At 43.2% G+C, this 24470-nt stretch overlaps 3 protein-coding genes across 9 annotated transcripts in view; 1 reads left to right on the top strand and 2 right to left on the bottom strand.

The window, feature by feature from the left end:
- The window catches only part of eif4g1b (eukaryotic translation initiation factor 4 gamma, 1b), a 32549-nt gene extending 24033 nt beyond the window's left edge, over positions 1-8516 (bottom strand). Inside the window, exons 1-5 of one of the 7 annotated variants that reach the window (XM_058079694.2) lie at positions 8411-8516; positions 4645-4766; positions 3786-3872; positions 1470-1502; positions 29-49 (exon numbers count right to left, since the gene is read on the bottom strand). In XM_058079694.2, coding sequence (XP_057935677.2) covers positions 29-49; positions 1470-1502; positions 3786-3872; positions 4645-4719 — 216 coding nt within the window. In that variant the 5' untranslated portion in view covers positions 4720-4766; positions 8411-8516. Of the gene's footprint in view, positions 1-28; positions 50-1469; positions 1503-3785; positions 3873-4630; positions 4767-8410 lie in introns of those variants that run through there. The other 6 variants (XM_058079697.2, XM_078793070.1, XM_078793071.1 and 3 more) reach the window with 6 other exon arrangements.
- A 1841-nt stretch (positions 8517-10357) lies between these two features.
- On the bottom strand, positions 10358-18325 carry psmd2 (proteasome 26S subunit ubiquitin receptor, non-ATPase 2). Its single transcript, XM_058079355.2, has 21 exons — positions 18129-18325; positions 17550-17606; positions 17312-17476; positions 16490-16611; positions 15791-16015; positions 15557-15715; positions 15322-15466; positions 14984-15044; positions 14633-14779; positions 14405-14511; positions 13876-14003; positions 13690-13777; positions 13451-13613; positions 13032-13133; positions 12789-12937; positions 12634-12717; positions 12375-12543; positions 11828-11922; positions 11626-11752; positions 11423-11541; positions 10358-10978 (listed from the first exon to the last, which is right to left on the bottom strand). The coding sequence occupies exons 1-21, from the start codon at positions 18249-18251 to the stop codon at positions 10796-10798; spliced, it is 2718 nt and encodes a 905-aa protein (XP_057935338.1). The 5' UTR covers positions 18252-18325; the 3' UTR covers positions 10358-10795.
- Positions 18326-18741: 416 nt separating this feature from the next.
- Positions 18742-23743, top strand: prss59 (serine protease 59, putative). Its single transcript, XM_058079359.2, has 9 exons — positions 18742-18985; positions 19588-19769; positions 20036-20268; positions 20395-20530; positions 20912-21026; positions 21714-21915; positions 22364-22454; positions 22523-22725; positions 23359-23743. The coding sequence occupies exons 1-9, from the start codon at positions 18785-18787 to the stop codon at positions 23466-23468; spliced, it is 1473 nt and encodes a 490-aa protein (XP_057935342.2). The 5' UTR covers positions 18742-18784; the 3' UTR covers positions 23469-23743.
- The last annotated feature ends 727 nt before the right edge of the window (positions 23744-24470 follow it).

Below are 24470 nucleotides of genomic sequence, written 5' to 3'. Positions count from 1 at the left end.
GAAGAGAAAGGGGAAAGAAAAGAGTTACCTGTAGTGATCTGAAGTTCCCCTTTAGCAGCACAAAGATAACAAAAATACATAAAAGAGGAGCGTGAGGTGGGACCGTGTGAGAGAAAAGAGCACTACCGTCAGTTGGAGCAATGCTGCAAGAAACAATCCATTTGGAGCCAAGCGGGGAATTAACAAGCAGCATGCAGAGAAGGACATCTGAAGTGAATAAAGTACTACCGGGCTAAAAGGGAAGAAGACTGGCTATTTATTACTTGGCTCTTTACTGGCTGCTGCTAATTCACTTTTCATAGCATAATGTATGTGCTGAATGCAAACAGTGGTTGACTTTTCAAACGTGGCCGGAGAAATAAAAGTCAACCAATCAGATATGTTCACTGCTGCAGACCCCACCCAAATGTTCCCGTGTACTATCCCCTGAGCAGGGACATCATTCAACCCCCCAAAAAGACCAGGAACACGCCTGCGGTACAAACACCCAAACAAGTTCCGGGGTAAAGTTCCTGCGGTGCAAAAAAGCATTAATACCACAACATAGTGTGATTTTTGTTTGTGTGGTCCTCGGTTTATAATGTTATTTTATGTCGTCATGGCACAAATCACTGCAAGGCCTCGGACTGGACGTTACTGCAGAGAGTGGTGAGGACAGCGGAGAAGATCATCGGGACCCCGCTCCCCCCCATTAAGGACATAGCAAACAGCCGGTGTGTATCTAGAGCCCATCGGATCTGCTCTGACCCCACACACCCCCAGCATGGACTGTTCTCTCGCCTGGCATCGGGGAGAAGGCTCTGCAGCATCCGCTGTAGGACGACCAGGTTCAGAGACAGCTACTTCCCCCTGGCCATCAGACTGCTGAACGCCAAATAAGCCCCTCTACCTTTACTTACATTATTATTATTTATTTAAATTATTTGGGCAATTTACTGTTCACGCTGCACTTTACATTATGTTGTTCATATTTGGTGTCTATTCTATCTATTTATTCTCCACATTATTATTACTTATCTTCTTTTGTGTCTGTTATTATATGGGAGCCAGGCAACGACATTTCGTTGGCAATTTCACTACTGTGGTTTTGTGCAATGACAATAAAGGGAGTCTATCTATCTATCTATCTTAAGGTCTCAGACTAGCTCGAGATCTAGTTAAGCTTTTAAAAAGGAGGTGCTTTGTTTTTAGCTCTGAATGTATTTTAATGTGCTTTTCTGCAGGCTTTTTTATTCAGCTTCATTTTGTTTTTATCTCATTGCAATGCGTCTTGGGGTATTGTGAAAAACACTATACCAATTAAATGTATTATTATTATTATTCTTGATTCAAATGTATGTGCAGACTCTGCATTGCATACCTCTCATTGGTAGAGCTTGATAAATATATCCACTGATTTGAGAACTAGCGTGACAATGAAAAAAAAAACCATCTCCACCTGTCAGGTGAGTCTGTGATGTTGTTAGTACCTGTTGATGTATAGGCCTGGGCCCTGAGGCAAACTAGAGGAGAGGCAGACATTGCAGACATTAAAGACAAATCAGTACAGTACAAGACCCATGCTTGGCTCAAGCCGACTAACCCATTTCAGCTCTCTAATATAAAAAGCAAATACAGGAAAGTCTTGTTATATCAATATCGGTTATAACAAATTATTATTGCTTATTACGATACTATTTTCATTTCCCGGCAAATTTCTAGTCTTTTATGATATAGTTAGTTCCGTTAGTACGATACCCAGTTATTATGATAATCCGGTTACTACGATGCCCTTTTCATTTCCCGCCAGCCAATTTGGTCTGCTTATATCGATACAAAAGCAGCTTAAATCAATCTTTGCTTAAGGATTTCAATACCAAAAAAGAACACGGCGAACGGCTGCTTCCAGTCAACTTTATTTTTCACATTTCCACCACCAGAGCGCAGCACACACACCGATTCCCGCACTTCCTGGTTCACAGGTCATGCTCAACCCGCCCCACATAGCTGGCCAAACACATGTCTGCAACAGAAGAACCAACTGACATAGCATACACACCTATTCCAACGAAGACACAAGCGTACAAATACATGTATTTAATTGTGTTGTATTCAGATATCTTTTTATCTCGTGTGTATAGATTCTATACACACGAGAGAAACCACGAACGCAGTTGGTTCTTCTGTTGCAGGCATGTGTTTGGCAAGCTATGTGGGGGTTGAGCATGACCTGTGAACCAGGAAGTGCGGGAATCGGTGTGTGTGCTGCGCTCTGGTGGTGGAAGTGTGAAAAATGAAGTTGACTGGAAGCAGCCGTTCGCCGTGTTCTTTTTTGGTATTGAAATCCTTAAGCAAAGATTGATTTAAGCTGCTCGACATTGTTCTATACTATAGAACAATGTCGAGTGCATTATTGCCCACTTTTAATGCAGTTCGGCGCAGGATCGGATATATCGACAGTCCGGTTATATCGATATTTTTTCCGACTCCCGACAATATCGATATAACGAGACTTTACTGTATGTATCATCCTGTGGTGGCCTTCTATTCATTTATTTGCCTTGCATGTTTCACCTCTAGTAATGTTCATGTTGACCGGGGCACAAGTTTGCTTCTATGCATGGATGTAGTTGAAATGAAATCATCAAGTGTTGAGCTTTAATTCAGGAGTACACAAGGATGACAAGCAGTTACAAATACTGCACACTATACTGATGGTTCTAGTACAAGCAACTTAAATGAAGCATACCATTTAGGCAAAAACCCCATGGCATCATTTGCCTAAAAAGCACATGAAGTTGACATCGCTGCCAAAAAGGTATCGGTTTGTTGTTACGATGTGTTTGTTTGTGAGTTAGTATATAGCAGGATTACACAAACAATACTTGAATCGTTGGGAGTGGCTGGGCATCTTTCAAGAAAGAACGTAAGAAAATGCTTCTTAATACAGGGAAAACAGTTAAATGTTCTTAAATTTGTTGAATAATGCAAACATAATGACAAAAAATTCCACTTTTGCAGAAGGTGCAGCTCTATTAAGGTGAAACATTGAATGGTAATTCAAATTAGAAGGTCTGTCGTGTCATCTTATATTGTATGTGTTCTTTATGTGCTATTTGCGCTATTGTGTGTGTGTGTGTGTATGTGTGTGTGCGCGTGCACACACAGGTGGTCTTCGGATTACGTATGAGTTCCGTTCCTAGACTGTGATGTAAATCGGCTCATACCTTAAATGAACTCCGAAGTCACTCACACTATAGACAGATCACATAGAACATAAAAGGCAGCGATAAAAACAGTAAATAGAAGAACGGTACATAAAACGGTAATCCAGAATAAAAGCCAAAGCACTAGCTTTCTCCATCCCAATAAGACCACTGCTTGCCTCGTTATTACTGTCGCTGTCAGAGGATCAGCAACCTGATATGTGGACTGAAGTGTTCAAGGATTTTGTGATTTCGGACAGTCTGTGAAAGTGACAGGCTCAGTGCTAACTGTGGGACTGCAGAGAACTTTGAGACAGTTGAGTTTGCCGATTTTGTTTGGGTGGGGTTGTGGCCGACAGTAGTGTGTTTTGTTTTTGCAATAAAGAGATTGTTGAGCGACAATATATGGCCAATATTGATGACATACTTCATTCTTCAGCAGTGCACTGCTCTGTTACTATTTATCACGCAAGTATTGTGTTTAAGGAAGAAAATCACGTTAATTCATTCATTTATTAATGATTGTGCGCTAAGACGGAAAGCCATAAACAGAGGACCACCTGTATGTGTGTGTAGGTACATGAACCGTAGTATTCCTACCTGTCTGGGCTGAGGCGTTGGGTTCATTTGTGGGGCCGGTGGGGTGGCAAACACAATAGAAGGGGGCTGCCCAGGGGGGAATGAGGACTGCAAAAGACAAAAAGTCAAATCAACAGCAGCCAAGTAATATGTGACACAAAAAATAGGGAGTTGAAAAAGGAAGAGGCGAAATCAACCCACACTAGCTACACTGAACCCTTTGGGTGAGGAAGCGGTGGTCAGCCAGACCCCGAAACAAACAATGACTATAATATGATGGCTACTCACCAGTTATGCAGTATAAATGATAACCATATCCTGGCATAATAGAAATCAACAAAAAAAAAACTCAAGATAATGTAAAAAAATTAAACCATCTTTTTGAAACGTGTTTAAACACCTTAATAACATGGGGTTCCACTTTTTGAGGATCAACAAACATTCATCAGTTCTCTCTTGTATGTATGCACTACCACCGATCGATGATCAGAACCAGAGTTCTGCGCAGGCTAGAACCCCAAAGCAGGTCGCTTTTTTTCATCTCTATATTGTATTTTAGCATCCAGACAGAGGCACACAGAACCTGGCGCTTTATTGCTGATCTTAATACACCAACAGCAGTGCTCAGTTCCAAAAGCGTATTTGGATTTTTAAACTCACACATGCAAAAGTCCCAAAAAAGGGGACCCAGGATTTGTTCACCTGTGTCTTTCATATAAAACCCAGCATAACGGGACTTTCCCTTGTCTGTGTACCACAGCTAACTGCTAATAACCTCTAGCTCATTTGATCTGCAGTGATGTCCACACCAGTGTATTTTATATTGTAGACTGCATGTATACACATACGCAGAAAGATTATCTTACCAGAGGGTCCTTACCTGTGAAAGGCCAGGGGAGGGGGCGGGGTGAGGGGTAGAGGGGGGTCCTGTTCCAGGCTGTGGTGCTTTATTCATTTCATGGAGTTCTGCATAAGGAAGGGGACGTGCACCGATGTACAAATCTTTAGAAGAGAACACACAATTTAAAGTCAACTTTGGTTGCGTTAATCTTTTCACTCAAAGGTCAACAGATTATTTATTTCTAAGGACTACATCATAGTAGCACAATTGATAAAAGAAATAGGTAATAAGCCTCCCTTATAACTGTAAGCTACTTTAACGCCACATGCTGTATATTTTTCTACTGACAGACTCCCTCTTTTAAAACCCCCACAGCGGGTATTTCGTAGCCTGTGCCCCGTCTACGTATACACATTCCATGCAGGTAGATTGAATGCCTGATTGTGAAAGTTGTTGACAGTCAGTACCGGAGCCTCGGTAGAGTCTGTTCTTAGATATCGGGTCTGCAGTATAATTTAAGCCTGCGGGACTGAGGGCGACAGGCTGAAGTTCCAGGTCTCAATCGCAGACAAAGATTATGAGATTGAGCTGAAATGCTAAGTAAACAACTCAAGGCTAAAGGAGTGTGTCCGACTAAAGCACACTGCAGCACTGTTCTCGCTATGGAAAACATTTCGGGGTGGTGGGTGCTGCAATTATACATAAAAATAATATAAATGTATATAATATCTCTTTGGAAAGGTTCCTGTGTTATCATTTTGTGTTAGTATTAACATTTCAGTTTGTTCTTTTTAAATGATGGCATTTGCTGTATTTCTCACATTTTTGCTGGGTTTTTTTGTGCTGCAATGTGCCACAGGCCAATAAAAAAAGGAGCCACACACCGCAGTGGCTGTCCTTTGGACACCCCTGCTTTTATAGCTCTTTGTCAGGGTTGAACGCGTGACGTGGCATCAACTCTGTGAGCAACCGCAACTCTTCTCTCAGTCACAACCATCAGTGACTGATGGCAATTTAAAAAAACATTTGCAAAAAAAATGTTGAACAGAAATCAGAAAAGAAGGTGATGGCAGAGGTTGGCTGTATACTAAGGATCAACCGATACATCAGGCGGCCGATATATCGGGCCGATATTTGCGTTCTTTACTTGAATCGGTATCGGCCGATACACGCGTGGGTTCGCCGATGTATTTTTCCGCTGCACGATTCACGGACGGGCATCCGCCAGGGAAGAGCTGGCTGGTGTATGGTACACTGGTGTCAACACAGTAGCGCTACCCAGGGTTCACAGACTGAAATCTAAACTGAAACCAGAGAAATGCAACAAACGTTACACCTGTAAAACAGCACTGCGTGCCAATGTTGGCAGGTCTGGAAGTATACACTCACAGGCAAAAAATAATGACCTATAATAACAGTAATGATAACGAGATGACGCAATGTCAGCAGACATTGCATGACAATGCTGAAAAGCTGAAGCGAAAGTGACATTTAGAATGAAGCTTGAATGAATCAGGCAGAAGCTTGACTGAAACGCTCGGGAAATTCGCTAAAACGTATAATGAAAGTAAGAGTAAATTGGTCGTTTTAGCTCAAATCAGCAATTTACCCAACCATCGCTGGGTGTGGATCCAAGTGCTCTACCAGCTGCGCTATACATCTTTTACGAATTTGCCACAATTGGGGTAGCAGCATGTTAGGTCAAATAACTCCAGTGCTATGCGGAACTGCTCTTTAAATAGTAGTTAATATTATGCATTTAAAGTTGTATGTATGTATTTAGTTTTTTGGTCATTTTAGGTTCATTTTAGCTTCAGTAAATACACAGTGTGTATTTAAATACCATGTGTGTGTGTTTACTAATCTGTTCTCTTCTATTTATCTGACACCCTATAGACTATAGTTATAGCCGTTATACCCCCTCCCTCCCCCTCCCTCCCCTTCTGCTTCACATGTGATTAGCAAACACTTCAGTACTCTATTCACTTTGTGTTTTTGAGCACTAGATATAAAAGGGGCAAAAAGGTGGGATACAGTGGACAACATTCTGTCATTGTTCAGAAAGTAAGTGCTGTGCCTTTGCAATTCAATAACAAAAAAGTCCGAGTTTACCATCTTCTTTTGTTCTTTAACGCAGTATGGTACCACTGGAACCCAGGATTACAAACTCAGCACTCTACAAGCTGAGCCATACATCTGCAATTGATTCAGCAGAATGTGAATAGTCATAGGCTCTGTAATTCTATTACTAATTCCCATAATGCATTGTTGCACTGCTCTTCAAATAGTTAATATTAGCTGTTTCATGTTATTGTAGCTTTTAATAGCCTTTTCTCATTCTGTGGAGTATTGGCAGATGACTTGTGTGTATTTGTTATGCAATATAATTTGTTTATCTGACACCTTGACTGTGCTCATGCCCATTCAGTTTCAATGGGAACATTTTCACTCAAATATGAAATTACACTAAATGTGGGAATATTTTGAAAAGTCTCAATTAGTAGCACACTCGCCCGGAGCGAGCCAAGCATTTTGATGTTGGCTTTTCAGAGAATGTATTGCATGACATGAACTAAACATCCACGTTAATATTGTGTGCCAGCCAGCCAGCAGCTGCGTGTCAGTGTGTCACATACAGTATCATATACAGTATCATATACAGTATGGCATAAGGCAAACAGTCGGCTCTGCGGCACGACGTGTGTTAACCACGTGGTTGGCCATGCTCTCGGGCCTCTTGCTAGCCACACCTCAAACTCCCGATGACATCTCAGCCTTCTGAAGCCCAACCACGGCAGGCACAACTATACAACTGTACAACTACAGCAGGGAGAGGAAATACCAGTCCGAGAACTGTCACGTTCATTTGGCTAGCTAGCTCGCCAGTTAGCGCGCTAGTTAGCAAGTAAACAGCTAGCTGTTGAGCCTGTAGAGCTCACATGATACCAATAAATGCGGAGTTTAACAACCACGATCCCCGCTTACATTTTGGAGATAAACACGGGTCCTTATTCGCGAAAGGGGGGAATTGTCTGTATGTATATGTTTATTTATGACATATCACACACGCGCGACCGGCTGTCAACCCAGTCGGCGAGGCAGCAGACGTCAAGAAATGCACATAGCGGTCACTGTCACATTTGGGCTCTACACTGACAGCACGGCTAGTGTTTACGACCTCATTTGACTTGGTTTTCCATCGTTGCATTCCTATGCACTGTTGCGTTGTTTAGCGATATGGACGAGACTCAATACGACAGTCAACACCGTAAAGCTTTTTGACATTTTAACAAGCTCAACAACTTTGTAACATTTTTACCAGTGACACAACTATAACGACTTATCATTCTGCTACAAAACTAGCCTAACATCCTGACTGCTAACACGATTGAGCAATGTTAACCGGTGAACACCGGGAGAGCCACAAACTATACAATTGACTTACAAATGTCAAATATTAAAAGCCACGTTAACTGTAGCACGACGAGACTTGACTTGGTTTTGTAATAAAGTGTTAGCAAACAGGCTATAGAAGCTCAACTAAAGAAAGAACACCCACGTCGTCTTAGCATGGGGCGCTAGCTAGCTAGCTAGCTAGCTAGCTGGCTAGGCTAATCCCCGAAAACACAGCAGGAGCACCGGTCATGATAGACCATTATAAAGCTCCCTACATCTTGGAATATTGACAACATTTACATAAACCGTTTAAGGGAGACCTCGCTGTAAGTCCGTGTTAAAGTCAACAGATAAATGTTGACCAAATGATCACATAAATTACAATGAATCTTAAGGATCGTCTCGGTACCTGTCTCTCCTTGAGTCCGCAGAGCCGGACAGACGGAAAACCGTCCCGGAAGCCGGTGCAGAGGTACTTCCGGCTAAATCCCGTCACGTGGAACAGTTTACACAAGATGAATTGTACTTCTCTAACCGCATATTGGTGTTCTTTTTAAATGTACCTGGACTGGCACATTTTCAGTTCAGGACTAATTTTATATTTGTCCCACTCTATGTCATATTTATATGTATTATGTATTATATTTGGATATTGTGTCTTGGCTGACACGTCTCTTAAACATTGTGTGGAAGTCAGGAACAGTAGGGTGTGTTCCAACAAAGGGGGACCCCACTCCTAAGCCTCCCTGGGAAAGTCTATTCCAGGGTGCTGGAGAGAAGGGTGTACGGACGCTACGTCCTTGGCAGCCGGAGCAGGAACCTGGTACATCCAGCCTGTTTCCAGTGAACATTGGCCTCCGCCAAGGCTGCCCTTTGTCACGATTCTGTTCATAATTTTCATAGACAGAATTTCTAGGCGCAGCCAAGACATGGAAGGAGTCCAATTCGGGGGCAGTAGGATATCATCTCTGCTATTTGCGGATGATGTGGTCCTGATGGCCTCTTGGGGCTGTGACCTTCAGTGTTTACTGGGACAGTTTGTTGGAGTGCTCCCTCCGGGTTGGGAATGAGGTCCTGCCCCAGGTGGAGGACTTCAAGTATCTCGGGTTCTTGTTCAGTCAGGTGGGATGGTGAGGTCGATAGCAGCGTCTACAGTAATGCAGTCGCTGTACCAGACCGTCGTGGTGAAAAGAGAGCTGAGCCGAAAGGCAAAACTCTCAATTTACCGGTGGATCTATGTTCCTACCCTCACCTATGGTCATGAGCTTTGGGTCGTGACAGAAAGAACGAGACTGTGGATAAAAGCGGCTGATATTAGTTAGAGATGGATGAAGAGCTCAGAGTAGAGCCGCTTCTCCTTCACATCAAGAGGAGCCAGTTGAGGTGGCTCCCGGACCTCTCTCCCTGGTGAGGTGTTCCGGGCATACCCAGCCGGGAGAAGGCCCCGGGGCAGACCTGGGACACGCTGGTGGGATTATGTCTCACAGCTGGCCTGGAAACGCCTTGGTGTCCCCCTGGTGGGGCTGGAGGAGGTGGCCATGGACCAGGAAATCTGGGCATCCCTGCTGAGACTGCTGCCCCTGTGACCCAGAACCGGATAGGCAGAGGAGAATGGAGTGGAATGTACCACTCAGTCATGTATGATCGTATTTGCCCCACTCCTTGTCATCTATCATGTTTTAAATATTTGCACCACTCCATATCACGTGTGCATGTCATCATCATAGTTTTGTCATGCCATTTTTATATGTATACTATACTGATGTATTCTTGAATACTTCAGTCAAGGCCAATACTTCCGGTAACAATAATCATAGCATAACCTTCTTCTTTTCAGTGTGGCCCTTGTCATCCTTTGTAATGTTCTGATTCCGAGGGCCAATGAAAAAGGAGGCTGCAGACTTTGGACACCCCTGCTGTAAACAAACCTCAATGTCAAAAATGCTGGTTGGTTGTCATGGCAGCCAGATTACACACTCCACTGGATCAGTGCGTCACCCATCCATAAGCCAGACGCGTCCAAAGTGTGGCCTGGGGGCCATTGTGGAAATTGAATGAAACCAAATAAAGCCAAAACATTTGACTGTATTGTATTTCTCTATACAGTAGCCAGAATAGATGAAATAGGTTGAGTCAATACCAATATGCTGATATATGTGACCCCCGAGCCGAACTTTGGACACCAGTGTCCTACATCCACACCACAAAGGTACGCATATTAAATGACGCTCACATTGGAACAGGTGAGCAGATGTGGACCTAAGGTAGTTGAGTCCCTTCCACAGTTCAACACGCATAGTTGTGTGTGAATGATTGAACGGTAGAAAAGAAATGAAATAAGCGTCACGTAACAATGTTCATTTCACAATGTGAACGTTTATTTTTTGAGAAATCCTTTTCCAGTACGGCAACAAAAGAAAAGTTTGGTTTGTGAAGAATCTTACTGTAGCTGAATGGTTGGTGGTAACATCTGCAGCACAAGGCTTGATGTTCTATTGATGAACGGATGTTGCGTGTGAACCGAGGACAGCCGGTTGGGGGCAAATGTGGATCAAAATTGAAGCTAAAAAAATGATTTTGACTGAAGGACCCAGGGAACGTCTTATTATTTCACAGCAGTCCAACGAGCCAGACAACCAAGCTTCCACTTTCAAGGACAGTTGGAGTTGGCTTGGGGCATCACACCATCGTTGTTTCCAACAAATACAACAACAAGATATAAAGATGGCAAAGAGCCACAGAGGGACACTCTTGAATATCCAAATAGGAACGGTTAACTGCAGGAGAGGGCAGTCTATGTTTCGTAGTTGGGGTTCTTGCGAAGGATCACAAAGCCCTCCAGGATGGGGGTGACGGGTAAGTACTCCTCTGTTGCCAGCTCGGCTCTCTCTCCATGTGCCAGCAACACCGGTGTGGTGTGAGTCTGGAAACCTGTGATGGCCTTGGGCTTGCCTGCCTGGCCCACAACGTCGACTGCCTGTGGAGAGACCATAAAAAAACCAATAATAGTCAATGTTCCTGTTCTTTAATGAGTCATGAGATAATGATGACTTTCATGCTTTACTGCTCCTTTCTGGAAGTGGAAGTGATTCCCAACCTTTGAGCTGAGACAGGCACATGTTTGGTATGATGTAAATATGTATTTATGGTATTGATGGTAGGTACGCAGGTGAATTGTGCGCCTTCTGCCATCCAGTGGAAGAACATGTCTTTGTTCTGCCTGTCACTATGCCCCAATCAAGTGTGAAGTTGGATCATTTCCTGATGCACACACACACACACACACACACACACACACACACACGTGCTGCAGCACTGTGGTTGACAATTACTGCTTTAGGCAGAAATATTTCTTAAACAATGGCTCTGCCCACTACGCTTCTTAACATTTTCTATGAATTTTACTGTACTTGAACTTTACCTGTCCAACCCTGACAGAAACAGGCAGCGGTCGTAGTTCCTCATCGAAGGTGACGAGCATACGAGGCTGCATGGCTGCTACCAGGCCGTAAAGAATGTAGTGAGATTTCCCCAGAATTACTGTAATTGACACAGGCAACACAAAGAAAAATGAAAGGCGAAGAAATCCCCAACGCCGAAGCAAAGCCAGGAAGAACTACGGACTGTTTTTGACATCAAGGAAGGAGACGAGCACAGTGAGCAGCCCGGCCACGGCGACCTGACTCATCAGCTGCCTGTCGCTATGGTAGGGACAGAGTGTTAGCGTCCCTTTTCCCAGGTGGGTCAGACCCTGCAAGGATAGAAGCAGCACAAAGTCAACACTTAGGACCTTGAACATGGCCTTCTTTTTGTTCCCACCGCACACCTGAGCCAGTCGGACCATAAAGAGATTGTTGGGGTCTTTGGCGTGGTACTGTGCCAGCTGCCGCAGCATTGCAGCAAGACGAGCATTGTTTGTTCCTGGAGGGAAGAAAACAGGGTAAAACAGTGGGGATCATTTGACCTATTTATATAATATAAAATGACAGGCACTGGCACAGGCTTGTGGCAATAAATCTAATCCAGGTGGCTCATTTTATTGTGAAAATCCGAGACCGTCCTACTGGCTTTGCAGTGCATAACACAAGTGACGAGTAGCAAGCACCATTAGAGACAACATGTGGAGGAAATCAAGAGAACCCTTTAATGTCACTGCTAGTAGATTTCATGCATTTCCTCAATTGTTTATGATCATTTGACACACTCTTCTATTGATGCAAAAGTGAGGCCCGTGTTGTGCAGGCACATAAATGGGCTACTCGAAATCCAATGTGAGTGTAATGGTGGGATACCACAAATGGGCAGTTGAGCATTAATAAGAAAACTGGCCTTTGCTTGCATTGAAGCATCCAAAAGTCTTAATATAGACTCACCACTGCCCACCATGCCCATGGCGAAGATGGAGTTGTGTGAAACCTCAGGGTCGGCGTCATGGGAGAACTTGCTCAGAGTGTCCAAGATGTTCAGACGGGGGTTGGAGACAGAGATGAGAGCCAGAGCAAGAGGCACTGCTCGCCTCAGAGTGGGCTCACCATAACGCAGCTGATGTTGACAGATACAATGTATATATTTATATATTTTAGTGTTTAGAGTGAATGACAGCTAAGAGCCTTGGTACTACTTGGTACTCACAAGATGCCCAAATGTTCGCAGTGCCATTTCAGAGCCAATCTCCTCTCCCATCGCAATGAGGGCAATGCCAAGAACAGCTACCCCCTAAAGCAAAAAGAACATAACAATATGGCCTATATTGTAGCAAAAAAAAGTGACAACGTGTTAATAATTACCTGATGGGAGCCCATGTCAGCTGTGTCTTTCTTGTCTTTGTCCTTTTTATCTTTCTTGTCCTTGTCCTCTTCTTTGTCTTTCTCCTTGTTTTCATAGTGCTCACTGCAAATGTGGAGAAGCTGCTGTACCTTCAGCACATTGCCAGAACCTGGGACAGGTGATGCCATACAAATAGATTTACAGTAGGAGAAGATGTCCACCTCATGCCAATGTCACACCTAGATTAGGACTGGCAGACTGACCTGCATAAGCGCAGATATCCACTAATGTGTTGGCAAAGCTGCGGAAAGGTTCAGGTACCACCTGAAGAGCTGCTAGTGTTGTCTCAATGGCCTCGCCTTTACCTATGGTTGCAAAATGACATCAAGAGAAGAAATGGAAAACACATTGGAATGAAAAATTCGGGCAATCAACACACACACAAAAACGGTCAAAAAATTGGTTGTTTTAATGGACAGCTTTAATGAAACCCTAGAATCATCCAATATTTGTTAGTTTTAGTCCTCAGGAGCACTGCTTGTAGAAAACCACCAAATTGATTGTCAAAAAATACACGTCGAACATTGTGTTCTTTTGAGAAAAAGGTTTTTGTGCATATTTAAGTTAAACAATATTGAGAAAAGGTATACAGTACATTCAAAGCAACAGATGTTTTTCTTACCTAGGTGATTGAGTCCCAAGCCAAGAGGAAGCCAACGAGCATATGTGTCTTTTAGCTCCTGTTCGTTCTTCTCCATGATGGTCTGCACAATGGTGGAGGTCACGTCCCCGTTACAAGACCCCACTGCGATCATCCCACATGCCAACGCTGTGACTCCAACCACCTGATAGAAAAAAACAAAATGCATACAATTATACAAAGTGCAGCACATAAAGTCAATCCGGACCATGCGAACACACCTCCATGCTGGATTTAGAGTCCCCCATGACGGGCAAAAGCAGAGACAGGACATCTTCTCTGTTGGAGCCAGCGTAAGCCAAGCCTAGCCTGCAAAAGAAGATGGCGCTCAAAATTTGTGTTCACAAATGTACACTTCAGAAGATTGACTCAAAGATTAAAAGAGTTCTTGTGTCGGTTGTCCTCACCCAAAAATGGCCCCTATCCTCATGATATTACTATTGTGGAGGACATAGTCTGAAAGCAGGGCGAGGGCAGGGTCACATTCATTTCTCACGCCAGAGTTTACGATGCCACAGGCCAGGAGAGCACCAGACTGCAGACACGGATCATAAAGGGTATGTACAAAGAAACCAATTCATCTCCGGTTTTACTTGGCATCAGTAGGAATATTTTCATTTGACTCGAGAACACTGCATGTTCTCCCCGTGCATGCGTGGCTTTTCTCCGGGTACTCCGCTTTCCTCCCCCATTCCAAAAAACATGCTAGGTTAATTGTCCACAGGTATGAATGTGGGTGGGAATGGTTGTTTGTCTATATGTGCCCTGTGATTGGCTGGCCACCAGTCCAGGGTGGACCCCGCCTCTTGCCTCGTGAGGATAAGCGGTATGTTTTCATAATATTTTGTTTACACTGCGTATGTATAACAACATGTTAAAATGTCAAACTTGATGTCTCACTCTAAAAAATGAGTATGTGACAGTTAGGTAGTGTACCTTTATGTAGTCCTCAGATGAGTAAAGATATTTATCAATTTGGGTCAGACCGCCATCAACATCCCACAGCAAGATCATCCCAAGAGAGGCTGCAGCACTCAGCATGCCTAACAAATTTCATATCACACACAAAAATGTTTACAAATATAAAAATACCTGTAAAGGATCATACACCACAGGTAGATATTGATACTGCAACATAGCATGATTTTTGTGATTTTTCCGTACCGTGGTCCTTGTTTTTATACAACCATTTGTTGCCATCATCGGTCAGCAGCTTGTCCTGTCCAAAGGCTGCGTTCACAAAGCCATTCACAAAGGAAGAGGCCAGGTTCATGCGGGCCGAGTCAACCTGGGAGCCACTGCCTCCAAACCCTTTAACACACAAGCAACATTTAAGTCACGGCCATAAATAGATATTTTTCTAAAATGACCACTGTGGATTTTACATGTGTAAAATTGGACAACTACACTTAAAATTATGCAGGTGATTATCAAAAAGTGAATGACATGATTACCCTTTTCACATGCAAGCTGTGCGTGTGTGAGCTTTTAGACCTGTTTCATGCAAGGACTTACTATTATTTTCCAGGTGTGTTTTGTAGATGTCATCTGGAACTTTGGGTTCCATGATGTCCAGCTGTAACGAGCAGGGATAGTAGGTTACAGATTGATTACAGTCATTTGTATTAATTCTACAAGCTTGTGAAGAAAAGGATCCCAATGAAAGCCAAAGGTAATCTAAACTTGCAGTATGCCCTCACCAGAAACACTACAATCAATCAAAATGGAGAAAATGCTAATGACCCTTTTGCAGACCATTCACTATTTTGTGTGGTTCTACTGTAATGGGAAACCTGATCTAATCGCTGTCCCCTTCAATGATAGTATTTATTTTTCCACAGTTGACTTCCTACCTCTCTGGCCAAGGCCAAGAAGTTGCTGTTGAGCTGCACATTGGACATGATTTCCGTAAGGTCCTCATAATCTTCTACGTCTTCGTTAAGTTCCAAGAACATGCCATGGCGACCAAGCATGAAGGCCATCTGCTTCTGAATCACTCTGCAAAGCAAATGCAATCATTAACATTTGCTAAAAACATCAAAAACAAACACACAATTAAGAATGGAACAATGTGCTTCCAGTACTCACATGTCTTTGCAGGATGTGAAGATGTTTTCCACTAGCTCCACATCATTGAGCATCAGCGCCAACCTTAGAGCTTCTGGGTAACGATTGAACTTTCTGAAGATCTTCAAGGCACACCGCAGCAGTGCAGAGTTTTCAGGCTCCGGAACATAGCTCACACAGCTGGGACAAGAGAAACCCATATTACAATCGGGATTCTGTATGAACAGCACGTTATGTCATGGTTGTACAACATACCTGGTGAGATAGAGGCAAACCTTGCCGTAAGCGTTCTCATCGATGTAATCTTCAAGCATGTCCAGCCTCTCAATTTCCATCAGCAAATCACAAGCTTCATGCTCAGCATTGTGCGCCATGTTATAAGGTACGATCTCCTTCACCAGTTTCAGCAACGTCTCCTGCTGGGTCTTATCGTTCTCCTCCACCTCCTGCCACTCTTTAGCCACCTCACCAGCCAGGTGTCTATGAAACCACCACAGCGTCAAACGTAAATATAAATTGCTACGAGGGGTTCTCTGATGGATTGGCCAAGGTGAGTTGTGGACACCAGCATTTTGTTAAAGCTCTGGTCAAACAAGCATATTGGCTGTTTGGTTTGAAATAACAGTACAAAATTGAGAGAGATTTTCATTATGTAAAAGTAGCTAAAAGTAAAAAGAAAAAAACCTTGGTGACCCCTAATATAGCCAGGAGTACATTTAAAGATTTACGCTGCATGTATGTGATCGGTATATGTGTCAGAATCGGCCCATTTCACTCATGGATTATTGTAATCGGCATCATAAAACCCTGATCGGAACATCCCTAATTGCTACAAACAGTTATGTCATCATTAACTTTGACAATTAAAAATAAATACATTTAATATTACATCAAATTTCAATTATAGGCCAATTACGTTAGTGTCGACTGGTGTATTTTGTCCACATGACTTACCGTACATATTCATGTCCCCAGGAAGCCAACTCTTCCTGGGAGCCCAGCAGGCGATACTTGAGACACTCCCTCTCGCCACTCATGGTCATAGCCAGCACCGACACCACGTCTGCACAAAAATGCTGCAAATACAAAAAGCATTTCATTATTTTTTTAGGGCTGTTAAATTATTGACATTTTAAAAATCTGTCTCCCTAAAGAGGCCAAGCAGCATAGAAAATTCAGAGAGCGGGTGTTCGCTTAATCACAATGAATACTGGGGGTGTAATGAACACATGCTGTACTGTTACTTCCCTTAATGAATACCATTAAATATTAACCATGTTGCTTTTATATTTTTGGCGTTATTGTGCTACTGGATGGCTCTGTTTTCAAGGTATCTTCATTGCAAATCTTTTGTCCTCAAAGATTTTAAATTGGTCTGCTTTTTTGCAATCTACTTGGCAATTGTGTCAACCATTTGGCACAAATGTTGCTTGAGACTGGTTTGGCGCAAGTTGTACATCGTGGTCACTTACGTACCTGCAGAGGAACGCCCATCTAATGTATGCATTGCGTTGGTGTGGTACTTTGATGAACTAAATCGCAGAGTGTGCAAACTACTTTATAGTTCGATTAATTGTTGATTTTGGTCAGCAAACAGGACCCATATGCTGTTCATAGTACTATATCTCCATCATCTGCCGCCAAAATTTTGTGGAAAATGGTGGGAGATTTGTGCATCCATTGCAACATTTTCAATCAAATTAATTAATCTGGATTTTTGTGTTCATTTTGACAGCCATCATTATGAGATCAGTTTGTCCTGCAACAAAGCCGTACCTTGTTCTCCCCTGGGGCCATGCCTTCATAGATCTCTTTGAGCTTGGCATAATGTGGGCGCAAAAATTTCAGGGGTTTGGGTACTGATGTCATCGAAGTGGTGGAGGAGCGAATCTGTCTGCGTAACTCTTCCAATGCTGGACGATACAACGCCGTGTTTTTCTCCTACAAATGTGCACACAAAAGGTCAAGTTGGGGTCAAATGCATAATAGGGTCAAATAATGATATAATACTCACACTCAGTCTCTCCACCATCATTTCCAAGTCTTCTTGTAATTGCTTATCTTCCTCAGACTGAAAAAGTTATAGGCACAATAAGTCAGTTCATATATTTTTGTCGTGGACGATCATAAATTCATGTTTTGACAGCGACCATTTATTATACCGAGTATGGATTCCTCGCCTCGACCCATCAAAACGTTTTGAATCAATACAGACACACCGGTATATTAACACTGCCCAAAAATGATGAAAAATGAAAATGAAAAGTATTCAACTGATGCGTTACACAGCATACAAACTACCAATGCTATCCTAGCCCAGTTGAGCGTTAGCATGCTACATTTAGCTTACCGGTGTTCTGGGCAAGGCATTAGCATTAAATTGTGACAGCTGTCTGGAACCCCCACAATAAATTGTACTAGCAGAGCGTAGCTTTAATGTCTGACAACTTATTAGCGAATAAATATCCATGCATTACAAATGTATGTAGAATGACAGTCATCGGGGCCTACTGAGTCAAATCGACAGTGACTAAGGCAAAATAACACGGCAGGCTCCGGTAGCTTTACTTAACAAGAATGTATCAATATTCACCAATTCCTGCTCCTCCTTCTTCTCTTTATCCTTCCCAGAAGCTTGCGAGTCCTTCTCTTTGTTCTTTTCATTGTCCTCAATTTTTTCAGACTGTTTCTTCTCTTTGTTTTTGGAGTCCTCCATGTTTGCAGCACAGCAAACTTGCCGCAGTAGCGAATGAAACACCGGAAGCGTGTCTTGTTCGCGCCACAGAATTGTTAGGTTGTTCTTTACCGCCCCTGCTGGTGGCAAGTATTACTGCGGCTTGGCGTGGATACTTCAAAAACTGCTAAATACTGGAATAGGGTCAAAGTCAAAAGCTTTCAAGTTTTTCTGAATGAAAACTCCACCTGCTTGATAATATAAACGTTGCTCTTCACACGCTTTGTATTGAGGGGTTTCCTTTTATTTAAAAAGGTGTTGTGATTTACACAAAAACAAGGTACTGCGTTTCTGTGTTTAAAAATATGGATTATTTTATTTTCTTACACATTTTACCGTTTGTATAGTTTTGATAAAATGTAAATTTGTGCGATATAGTCGGTGGGTCGCACATTTACGACACATTTATGACTAATGTTGCTACTGTAATATCCTACGATTTTCAAGTGCCGTAAAGTAGCAGACAAAGTCATATGACCACATAAGTCACATGCTCAGTTTTGCTTTATTTCAACATGGCCATTCAAGTCTACCGGTTTACAATTAGTCGATTGTCTTTATTTGTTGTCTTTGTTTGTTTTGTGGCTGTCGAGGGACGCTATAAGGGCTTCCTGAGGTTTAATGGACGGCAGGATATGAGACTTGTGACCGACGAGCAATGGTTCATCCAGAAACTTGATCACTTCAGTGGCGCAGACAGCAGAGTCTGGAAGCAAGTAAGTCTGGATTTGTTATCGTACACACTGTCTCGCAAATGTGACGGTACCCCAAAAATGTTATGAAGAGTTATTTAATCATTTCCGTATTTAGACTTCGGCACAATGCACCCTGCGTACTTAGTTCCTGGGGGCGTGAATCCGGACAGGGTAGTGCTGTCCCAAATCGATGACTGTCGTCGCGCACTTACCGGAAATGACGCTCGCATTATCGAATAGCGTATTCTTAATATTATCATAATATTGTATTTTTGTTCTTTTTAAATGGTAACCACTGTAGTTAGTCTTTACCCTTTAGCTATGATGACAATATGCCGACGATTAAGTGTCCATCAGTGTACACTCGCCACGTTGGGTGCAACATCCGTCCAGTGCCATACTTTTCAGCATGGATGCTAAACGTAAGTGTGGAAGTGCGCGAATTGAAACTCAGCCCAATGCCGACTGTCAAAATAGAATTTCGGTTGAAGCTCAAAAGCCAACAAGTCGGTTTTAAATGCCAGGCCCGATACCAACAACAATAAGCGAAAAAAATCATTTCAATTTTGTGTAGTTATTAATTATGCATGATACAAATCCCATGTCTCCCTTTCCTGTCTCAGAGGTTCTTTGTGAACGACGCCTTCCACAAGCCAGGTGGTCCAGTGTTTCTGATGATTGGCGGGGAAGGTCCAGCCAACCCAGCTTGGATGCAGCAAGGTACCTGGCTGACTTATGCAGAGAAGCTGGGGGCCATTTGCTTCATGTTGGAGCATCGCTTCTACGGAAAGAGCCACCCGACGGTGTACGTTTTTATACTTTTGTCCTTATTTAGTGGTGTACAAAGCGGACGTGGAGTTGGTCTACAGTGTTTGCTGAAACTACGTCATTGTTTTCCACATGCCTAATTAAATGAGAAATACTGTCACTGTAACCCGAGCCTGTGTAAACTGTGTAAAGACTTGTGCCAGTAGATGGCAGCACTGCTCTCTGTGCAGTTTTCTGTAGGTTGGTGTATGTATGCATTTACAGTTGGCCATTTAAATAATTCAACGATGTCATCTCCCTAAGTGACCTAAGCACTGAGAACCTACGGTTCCTCAGTAGCCGTCAAGCTTTGGCGGACCTGGCCCACTTTGGCACCGAGATGGCTGAAACCCGAGGACTGCTCAACCGGAAGTGGGTGGCGTTCGGCGGGTCGTACCCGGGTTCTTTGGCAGTGTGGTTGAGGTTGAAGTATCCCCATGTGGTGCATGCTGCCGTCGCCAGCAGCGCTCCACTGCACGCCACAGTCAACTTCCCAGGTAGTGCTTAAGTAGAGCATGGAAATGCATCATGGAATCCCAAGATGTTGTTCACATAAGCTTGACACAATTGTCTTAGTCTGATTGAAATGGCCACACCTTTGTTTATCTTTGTGTGTTTCCTAGAGTATTTAGAGGTTGTGTGGCGTTCGCTGGCCTCTGAGAATGCAGAGTGTCCTCTGCTGGTACAAAAGGCTTCAGATAGCTTAGCGGAGCGCCTCAAAGACCCACTGACCTACGACAACATCACTAAAGACTTCAAGTATAGTATCTGGACTCTTTTTCTTACACTTTCTGTTTGGCTACAGTTGAAGTTGACGCATGAAAGCATTTATAACATGCTGGAAGAACGGGCATCAAGCAGGGAAAAAAGATGTGTGGACATGCGGGGGTGTGCACACCCGGCCTGCCACAAATAGGCGGAGGTCTGCTCTTAACTTGACAGATGATCCTTAAGATAAATCCTAGCCTAAATTCGACAGTTTTAAATCACTCTGCTGCTCACAAAAGAACTTTTCATTCTATTTTGGATAGTTGAGGTGAGTAAGAGAGTGTGTTATTTATGTCTAGTCGGTTAATGTTGCATTCTAGACACTCTTCCTCACGTCTTCCTTGTTCTGTCCTGTTCCTTTTTTCCATTCAGTTTGTGTTCCAAACTGAAGATTGAGACAGAAACAGACTCTGCCTACTTCCTGGAACTGCTGGCTGGCAACTTCATGGACGTGGTCCAGTATAATGAAGACAACAGGGGGTTTGAGGTAGGCCACAATGGGCACATTGTAAAAGAAATACCCCGGTATTAAAAGTACTGTATCACATTCTCATTAACAAGGGGGGATTCCCGGGAGTAGATGTTAAAAAAAACAAACAAAAAAACGTTTTTTAAAAGTGGATGCTGTAGAATCATTTTAAATACAAAAAATATTTGATATTTCCAACTGTTGCAAGTAACCAGAAACATTAAATGAAGGTTTATAAATTAATTTGTAATATTGCAAAATGGGCCGCACGGTGCACGAGTGGTTAAAATGTTGGCCACATAGTCAGCAGATCGGGAAGACCTGGGTTTGAATCTCAGACACTATGGTCTTCAGTGGTCTGCTTCATGCGACTGTACTGTTTCTTAAACTGGTCCACATTAATATAATGCTAACTAATATAATGCTATAATTAATATAATGGTCTTCCCCATAGCGGTGGAGAGGTGCCAATGGAAGAGAGTGTTTTAGTGTCTTTCATCCACATAGCTAATTAAAATGGTGAGTGCTTTCTTAAAGGGACGGGACTAATGTCATGGGGACATCTTCGGTCTGTGTGGGTCAAGTGTATATGTCAAGTGTCAAATGCTAACCCCAGCCATTCCACCATCCTCTAGTACGTGTAAATCATGACTGTTGGAAAGATCCTGTTTTATGTCGTTCTTCTGGTCTTCTGTGCTGCAACAGGGCGCAACGGGCACCAACATAACAATCAAGGTACTGTGTGGGATGATGGCAGACACGTCACTCGGAGAGCCGTATGCCCGATATGCTGCTGTGGCCCATCTGATGACGGACACCTTCTCGATGAAATGTGTGGACGCTAGCTTCAACAACAACCTGAGAGACATGACTAACACATCCTGGGATGGGCCGGCCGCTTCGGGAGGTGAGAATGAGTGTGTCCGTCCCGTGGGAAATAGCATTTTCATGCCCATAAATGCTGGCTTTCTTTTTTTGCTCTGTGGTGCCGTCAAAAATGTAACCTGTAATTGGTGAGGTGGCATGTTTTTGGAAGAGCAACTAAATGATGTCATGGTGACATTTTCCACGGCAACTAAATACAAGGGAGAGTCGATGGAGTCGAGAGTGGTTCTTCATGGTCAAATGCTGCAGTGGCTTCAACACCGCTTGCTGTATGAGTTGTCGTATGAGCAAAAAGCTTCATTTAAAGGGATGAAAATACCAAATGGAGTTAAAGCAGACATATTGTTTACTTAAGTCATTAAAAAAAAACAACCTCCCTCTTTGACATTGTACCAGTACGCCGGCGTTGTGCTTGTTTCCATCAATCAAGTGGATAATGTTAGCCGAGAGTAAACTGTGTGTGTCGCCAGGGAGACAGTGGGTCTACCAGACCTGCTCTGAATTTGGATTTTATCAAAGCACCGATTCACCCAATCAACCCTTCACCGGCTTCCCTCTGGAGTGCGTAAACAACACATGGAAATAAATGCATGTTAAAGCCTGGTAATAACTCGTGCTCTCATTCTCAGGTATCACGTGAAACAGTGCAAAGACTTTTATAATATCACCGCCGAGCAACTTGCGGAGGCCGTGGCTGAAACCAATGAGTATTACGGTGGCTATGACATCCATTCCACCAGGATAGTTTTCCCCAACGGCTCCATTGACCCCTGGCATGCACTGGGGATCACTCAGGACATCACGGACGACCTGCCGGCTGTTTTCATCAAAGGTGAGTTAGCAGCATGGATGTTTAAACGTTTAAACTCCACTTTAAACTCTCACGGTCGAGAGTTTCTGGGATTTCCAATCTGGTTCCGAAGATGCTGCATGCTGGTTTGATTTGTAGCAACAGCTGCCCGAAGGATGAGGCCTTTATTTTATTTACACAACTCATACTACTTCATGGCTGCCGAGTGGTAAGCACGCAGGCCACACAGCTAGAAGACACGAGTTCGATTCCACCCTCTGCCACCTCTGTGTGGAGTTTGCATGTTCTCCCCGTGCATGCGTGGCTTTTCTCCAGGTACTCCGGTTTCCTCCCCCATTCCAAAAACAAGCTAGGTTATTGTGGGGGTTAGGGTTAGGGTCCAAATTGTGGGGGGGAATGGTTGTTTGTCTATATGTGCCCTGGGATTGGCTGGCCACCAGTCCAGGGTGTACCCCGCCTCTCGCCGAAGACAGGTGGGATAGGCTCCAGCACCCCCGCGACCCTCGTGATGATAAGCGGTAGAAAATGAATGAATGAATGAATGAACACTAAATTGAAGATTCCGTTACAGTATCAAAACACGACATGACCCCGTCAACGGGTCATAACTCTTAACTCCTTTTCATATCCCTGACAGTTTTTTCTTGCACGTAGGAACAGCCCACTGTGCCAACATGTACCCTTCCAGGCCTGATGACCTCCTCCAGCTCACCCTTGCCCGCCATCAGGTCCTCCTACATCTCCAACAATGGTTGAAGCAGTAAATGCCAGTCATGTCGGCATCAAACGTGCTTATTAATAAATCAACCACTGCTTGAAAATTTCAATAAAGATATTTTTTATGACTATCATATGATGATTGGACTGTAAGACGGTTATGATGTTACAGTATCTGAAGTGGGATTGGTTAAGGTATGTTGTATTCAAGCAGGAAAGACCAAATTTGAGCAGCACGTTGCAGCGTTCCCGTCATCTGTCTGGCAAGCGGGTCATTGAAGTTCACAGCTGTGTTCGCTGCTCTGTCTGCCCTTGAAACACAGTAAAAATAACCCCACCACTTCCTCCATGAGTGGTTATTTTCACAACATCTCACAGCTGTACATGAAAAACCCCAATGCTCGCTAAGACCACCCAACCTTACTACACTCACTACACCGGGGTGGGCGGATGGATCCCAATGTGGATTGGGTCTGTACCAGGTTCATAGTGGTGTCATCTTTTCCGGCTGATTTGACTGAAAAATCAAAGGATCTGGGGGAGCCACAGTGATAGCAACTCTAATATATTAGTATCAATATTTCAGCCCTTGTCTGTGTTTGTATTTCAACAAACGCAAAAGCCCCCCCCCCCCCCATCCTTGAACTATATAATAGCATAGCAGTTTAATTTCACAAACCACTCATGAATCCAATGAAGGGAAGATCATGTTTATACAAAAAGAAAAACTGGCCATGTGTCTGTTAACTAAATAAAAGTAGACACAAGAATCTTTCCAATGTGATTCATAGTACTTCGTTTCCCATTCCCAAAAAGGGTTTCCCTTTCGTTTGTTCAAAAATGTTCATTTAGAGGCGTCAAGTTAGTAAAATTAAGACCAAAATGATTTTTTTTCCAAAACTTCTACTCCTCTTCAACTTCTTTTACGTCTGACTTGATCTTTATTAGCAACAAATTGATGAGATAATTCTATTAAAACGTTCTGATTTCAGTTCAAGTGCATACAATGTGTATTTAATTGTCAATAATAGTTTGTTGTTCGTTTTATT

This window comes from Doryrhamphus excisus, linkage group LG8 (genome assembly GCF_037039965.1).
Source record: "Doryrhamphus excisus strain RoL-2023G ecotype Guam linkage group LG8, RoL_Dexc_Guam_v1.1, whole genome shotgun sequence".
Lineage (NCBI taxonomy): Eukaryota > Metazoa > Chordata > Actinopteri > Syngnathiformes > Syngnathidae > Doryrhamphus > Doryrhamphus excisus.
This window is presented reverse-complemented; position numbering and strand designations above follow the sequence as displayed.

Excerpts from the sequence above, each read along its gene's own strand:
- psmd2 (XM_058079355.2), bottom strand. The coding sequence starts at position 18,251 with ATGGAGGACTCCAAAAACAAAGAGAAGAAACAGTCTGAAAAAATTGAG. Across the intron at positions 17,607-18,128 it reads AGAAGGAGGAGCAGGAATTG|TCTGAGGAAGATAAGCAATT; the intron begins GTGAATATTGAT and ends TAACTTTTTCAG. Across the intron at positions 12,544-12,633 it reads TGCGAACATTTGGGCATCTT|CTGCGTTATGGTGAGCCCAC; the intron begins GTGAGTACCAAG and ends TGTCAACATCAG.
- prss59 (XM_058079359.2), top strand. The coding sequence starts at position 18,785 with ATGGCCATTCAAGTCTACCGGTTTACAATTAGTCGATTGTCTTTATTT. Across the intron at positions 19,770-20,035 it reads GGAAAGAGCCACCCGACGGT|TGACCTAAGCACTGAGAACC; the intron begins GTACGTTTTTAT and ends CATCTCCCTAAG. Across the intron at positions 21,027-21,713 it reads AAGACAACAGGGGGTTTGAG|GGCGCAACGGGCACCAACAT; the intron begins GTAGGCCACAAT and ends GTGCTGCAACAG.